General features: G+C 42.9%; 1 protein-coding gene across 1 annotated transcript in view; it reads right to left on the bottom strand.

The window, feature by feature from the left end:
• Window positions 1–10: 10 nt before the first annotated feature.
• plxnb2a.3 (plexin b2a, tandem duplicate 3) overlaps window positions 11–6,000 on the bottom strand; it is a 92,845-nt gene continuing 86,855 nt past the window's right edge. Inside the window, exons 10-16 of the mRNA XM_031859248.1 lie at window positions 5,857–5,959; window positions 5,555–5,679; window positions 2,304–2,472; window positions 1,456–1,567; window positions 1,258–1,369; window positions 906–1,004; window positions 11–818 (exon numbers count right to left, since the gene is read on the bottom strand). Coding sequence (XP_031715108.1) covers window positions 690–818; window positions 906–1,004; window positions 1,258–1,369; window positions 1,456–1,567; window positions 2,304–2,472; window positions 5,555–5,679; window positions 5,857–5,959 — 849 coding nt within the window. The 3' untranslated portion in view covers window positions 11–689. The remainder of the gene's footprint in view (window positions 819–905; window positions 1,005–1,257; window positions 1,370–1,455; window positions 1,568–2,303; window positions 2,473–5,554; window positions 5,680–5,856; window positions 5,960–6,000) is intronic.

The following is a 6,000-nucleotide window of genomic DNA, read 5'->3' as shown; positions in this document are numbered from 1 at the left end:
GTGTGTGTGTGTGTGTGTGTGTGTGTGTGGGTGGAGAAAGAGAGTGAGGAAACACACACTCTTTAACCACATATTGGCAATCTTTAGGACTCAACGTGAGGTGAGGATCGATGGAGGCAGACAAGTGGAAAAACTGAAGCTCGTGAGTGAAAACAATGGCGTTGCTCTGCAGCCCTCTAGGGGGCGCCATCACACACACACGGACATCTATTTAACGGTGAATAAGCATTGTGAGCCGAAGCATTAACAACACTAACAGGCACGTAAAATTAAAAAATCATTAAAATATAAACACGTGTCAAAATCAAGCACACAACTGAGCTCCAAACTTTTCCCGACTCAGAATTGAATCTCCTCACAAACGAAGCGCTAACGACTCTCTAATCACGCTAATCACCATTAATGACGCACTGCCTGGTGTCGCTGTGAACGCCTTCACGGTCGAGCTTCAGAACATAAAAGCAGAGCTTGGAGGAGAAAATGTAGAGCTGGTAATGGACACGAGCAAAGAACCAGAGAGCTCTGCTGTGAGTGGACTGAATGGGTTTAATTTAGGTGCAGACACAGAAGAACCGTGTCCCTGCACACGGTGTTCATCCCCTCTGTAGAGTTCATTATTGCTACAGGAAAAAACATCGTTTTTCATCCTCAATTTTTCAGACTAGTGGAAAGAAAACACAAAATACACATTAACAACACCTCATTGGTTCTTTGATACTGACCTCATAACCCGGGAATGTGAACTTTGACCCCTGCTCCTGCGTCACCGTCACCTCCGTGTCCTTCATCAGCTCCGTCCCGATGGAAAACCTCCGTCCCTGGAGACAGAGCGGGACATCATTAACACAAATAAAACACGGTGGACGTCGATAACGAAGCAGTGAATGTTCAGGTTCTGATCTCACCGTGTAGTCCAGGTTTGTTCCCTGGAAGCTGATGGGGATCTGAAAGCCCACGGGGATCAACAGCGGCTCCGGAGACTCAAACTGCGGACAACTGCCAGCCTTCATCAGGGGAGGACACGCAGAAGCAGAAATAATATGAGTCTAGATCATCTTCTAGTGATCGATAGCGAGCACGGATAACAGAGAACGTGGTCCGAAGGGACACGCTTGTTCTGTAACCAGTGTAGCGTTAAAGCTCATCAACTTATGTGAACACTTTTTAAAGGAATACAAAAAAACCCTGAAATACAGAAAACGACAACACACACACACGCGCGCGCACACACACACACACACACACACACACACTTACCTGTTGAGGTTTAACTATGTGTTCTCCACCAAGAGCATCATTGTTGTCACTGCAGCTGTGTTCCCGAGCGTTCCACTGACAGCCCCACTCACTGGTCACACACGCTATACACCTGAGAAGACACAAACACACCACATACTTATAGACACGTGTGTGTGATTCAAGTGTGTGTGTGTGTGTGTGTGTCGGCCATCTTACGGTGAGTTTTGGTTCTTCCTGACAGTAGCAGCACAGTTGTAGAAGTGATATTCTCCAGACGTCACCTTGATTTTGTCGTTCACCAGAACCTTGACTGGGACGGACACGTAGTCTGAAAACACACACACACACACACACACACACACACACACACACACACACACACACACATATACATTTAAAGGAAAAGTTCAACATTTGGGAAATACCATATTCGCATTAACGCCAAGAGTTAAATGAGACGCTTGATACCACTTTCTTATTTTCTTGTTAAATATGAAGCTACAGCCGGTTAGCTTAGCTTAGCTTAGCATGAAGACTGGAAACGGGGGGAACCTGCTAGCCTGGCTCTGTGCACAAGTAATAAAATCCACCTACCAACACCTCTGAAGCTCAGGAATTAACATGTTCCATCACTGATTTTGTTGTTTTTGGACAAAGCCAGACTAGTAACTTCCTGATATAGTATTTCCAAATGTGTTGAATAAGTTTAAACCAAACAGGAGTTTAATTTCCTGCTGCGAGCGAACAGTTATCAGTGAAAAGGGCTTTTTAATAGACCTGTTCTGCTGCTAAATGATCAGATTTCTTAATGCTTCTTTGAGCAAAAACAACACACGAGCATCGTAAACGGTTTCTTTTCAATCTTACTGAAGGTAAGAACCTTTCAACAACAAAGTTATAAACATAATAAATCAAAACGCATGAAGACAGGATATAAAAGTAGCCCACAGCATTACACAATGGACATAACAAACATGTTAAATAATGTTGAATGACAGATTAACCAGGAGAGCACAATGTAGTGAAAGATATGAACACTACAACATATTAATGAAGCTTCCTACCCTGCTGGTGGGGGGTCGGTGGGATCTGCGAGGGGTCCGGCAGCGCACAGACGACCCGCACCCGACTGTCAGAGATGACCATCACGGCTTCGCTGGTGATGGAGCCGAACTCGCACTGCAGCCTATCGGAACTCATCAGGGCCGGGAGCGCCGGTATCTCGATATCGACCTGGAGAAGGGAGCGGGATTAAAGGAGGAGGGAACAGTCGTTCACTTCTACCGGCTGCAGTGAGATAAAGGATGTGTAACAGTAACATTAGACAGAAAAACAGGGAAAGTGACACAAGATCGTGTTATTTATTCCTTATAATGAAAACAAACAAGATGGTTTATCCCGTAACCACGTATATGTTTGTCCTGCATGCTACAGCAGTATAGCAGCAATATATACGATATATTTTATGGAAATTCATCAGTTTATAGATAACAAAAGAGATGTAATATCTATTTTTGGCTACTTTTGGCCAATCAATGAAATACTTGACAATGTACTTCATCACATCGATGCAAATAACCTGTAAATCCAATATTGCTACAAAGCAGAACAACTTATTGAATATTCAACACTTGCACACGATGACCTAAAAGAACCGGGGATGTTAAAGAGAGAAGTAGCCTGATATTAATCATAATCACGCTGCATCCTTCTGAAGACAGCCCAAAGAGGACATTTAATATGACATAATTAATGTTATTAATGGTTTTACATGTTACTGCATTAATTACAATAATCTAATAGGAGGATATAATATATAAAACATGTAACAACAGATCTTATTTTACCTGCAAAGTAAGTAGTTTTGTACTTTAAGCATATTTTCTTGATTAATAATTTAACTTAAGTAACATTTTGAATGCAGGAGTCTGATAAAGGTAAGAGAGAGTGTGTCTGTTTGTGTGTGTGTGTGTGTAAGGAAGAAACAGATGGTGTGTGTGTGTTAATGAGCAACAAAGAGATGTGTGTAATTGAGGGAGAAGTAGTAAGAATCCAAATGGCTGACTGTGTGTATGTGCACGCATGTAACCATGAGCTGTGTGTGTGTGTGTGTGTGTGTCATAATTACTATTCGACCGTGCCGTTCAGACATCATCGTCCTCATTAGTCCTCACTGACCTCAACCAGTTTAATTACGCCGCTAAAGTTTTCATTTCAAACTTTCTGATCTAATGGAGAGCGAAGCCCCGAAATGAATTCAGCGGAGACGTTCTCCTCTTTTTAAGAATGTAAAGCTGCAGCACGCTGAAGTTTTCTTTAAGGCTTTAAAATCAGACCGTCTTATCAGATTAAAAATCACAAACTAGGAGCTGCAACGCAGACGAGAGTCACAAACTCCCGAATTAAGATGCAGCGGATTCATCCGTCTGGGCCCAGAAGAGGTTCTCTTGTTTGGCGGACGTCAAACTTAGAGAGTCGACTTCCCGACACACACGTTAATGTAAAGATATTGACAGGTGGAGCTTTAAAGTGTAAAGTTTGAACTAATAACAAATCATCATCGTGTTGCTGAAAGCTTGAGAAGTGCAGTGAGAGTTGAACGATCAGCATTCAGAAGATGTTTGACTTAAATTTGCATATAAAGACTTGTGACGATATTTAACTTTATGCTTAAAGAGAACTTCACATTTAGTAACAAGACGAACATAAAACTACACACAACGTCTTCACAGTTGCACTTTAAAAAGGATCGACTTGCTTCTATTTGCATAATGTTTATTATAACCTGACCTGATTGTAATTAACGCGCAGCCATAACATTCATCACGTCTGATGAGGACGACTGTGAGAATTAAAAAGGAGCGTCTCAGAGCTGTGAAGTTATCGTCGGAGCAGAAAGGAGTTCTGGGATGGAAGCTCAGTCTGGTGCCGGACATCTTGAAGGACGACGCGTCTTTCTGTTAAAATCAGCTCTTTGATCAATTCCTCATTAATGCAGAAAGTTCAGCCGTCAGGTTGAGACGGAGCGATGCAGCAAAGTGTTGCAGCTGTTTGCTCAACACTACGTTACGATTGTTTTGTCTCCTAGAGATGATAAAGATAGACTTTGAATCTTCTTTTAAGGGAGAGAATGCTTTGAAAGCATAACTTTCTTTATGGCCTCAAAACCATATCTGTTCTCAGATCAATTACATAGACCCCTGATGCAAGAATATTTCTAAATGTATCTGAAGCTAAATAAATAATGATCTGAAGAAGTATTGACATCGTCCAGACCTACAAAGGTCAGCGTCTTTTCAAAATAAACTTCTGTGTTCACAGGAAACGACCAGTTTCCGCTCGTTAAACACGTACAGTGTCTTTTCAAAGTAAACTTCCTTTTTCACGGGAAACGTACAGTTTCCACTGTTTAGACGCATTGTTTATTTTCAGAATAAACTTCTGTGTTTACAGTTTCTGTCGGTTTCACGCATATTGTTTTCAAAATAAACTTCCATTTTCACAGGAAAAATACAGCTTGCGCCTGATAGAAGCGTAGTGTATTTTCAAAATAAACTTCCATGTTCGAAGGAAACATACGACCTTCCACTTGTCGCATGCATACGGTCTCTTTTCAAAATAAACTTCCAACATACTTTAGACTCGCTCGTGTTGAATTGAGGGATGAATAAAGCATACATTAAAATTGACCATTCACTAAACCCCTCCCCAGAAGATTGATTGTCCAATCATGGCTAAGCAACCGCAAGTAAGTTGAAGAGGCGTTCATGGGGCTGTAGTAAAAGAGAAACTCTGTATATAAGGAGTTTGGATGGCGGTGTCTTTTTGAATACAAGAGAATAAGTGTAAGAAATAGGCGTGTTGATCTTCTCTGGCATGTTGTTGTTTTTGAGCGATGTTGCTCATGTGTGATTCACCGAAACGAGGTTTCATCAGCAGTTTCTAGGTGTCACAACATCACCGTTGTGGGAACATTGTTTCCCTTTATGAGCTGAATCAGCCCGACTGTCAGCACAAATCCATGCAACACACATCTGGCTCACATTTATAGAATTGCAAATCATAATGTATCCAGGAGTTAAAATTGTCGTTGTGTCGTAGCAGCGAGGGGGCACCTGGAGGGTCCAGCACCAGAGGTTGGGAACCTGTTTGAAATGCTGACAACACGGACACACAGAGCGCTCCAACTCAGGAGGTTTGACTGGTTCGAGGAAAGCTGAGCTCAGCAGGAAGTGAACTCAGCTCGAGGGGGAGGGGGGGGGAATTCACTCAAGAATACATGTTCATTCACATCCTCGGCATCACTCTCTCCTACCTGCTGCGTCTTCTTGCAGCTCAGGTTCGGCGGGATGAAGGCCTGGATCTGAACACACTGCTGATTGGGCGACCACAGCCAGATCTTGTCCTCCCACCACCTGCTACACTCCAACTTCCTGGTGCGCCGGGGGGGGGGGGGGAGGTCAAGCGGAGAGCAATCAACATCACGAGTGATTCAATATAGTGTCTTTTCAAAATAAACCTCGGATTCGCAGGAAAACACACTTTACGCTCGTTAAACGCATTTATAGGCATATTGAAAATGCACACACACACACACACACACACACTCTCTGACTCACTTTCCCTCCAGGACACACCAGCCACAGTACGGATCCTTCATGGAGACGCAGGACTGGCAGTCTGTCTTCAGGTGGCAGGCCTGGACGGGAACCTTGGTGATCTGCAAACACAAGACAGGCTTTTATTTTGAAGGAGCAGTTA

The sequence above is a fragment of the Anarrhichthys ocellatus genome, unplaced genomic scaffold, assembly GCF_004355925.1.
Source record: "Anarrhichthys ocellatus isolate YVR2014 unplaced genomic scaffold, GSC_Weel_1.0 scaffold21, whole genome shotgun sequence".
Taxonomy (NCBI): domain Eukaryota; kingdom Metazoa; phylum Chordata; class Actinopteri; order Perciformes; family Anarhichadidae; genus Anarrhichthys; species Anarrhichthys ocellatus.
The sequence above is the reverse complement of the archived record's forward strand: the minus strand, read 5'-3'. Positions and strand labels throughout refer to the sequence as shown.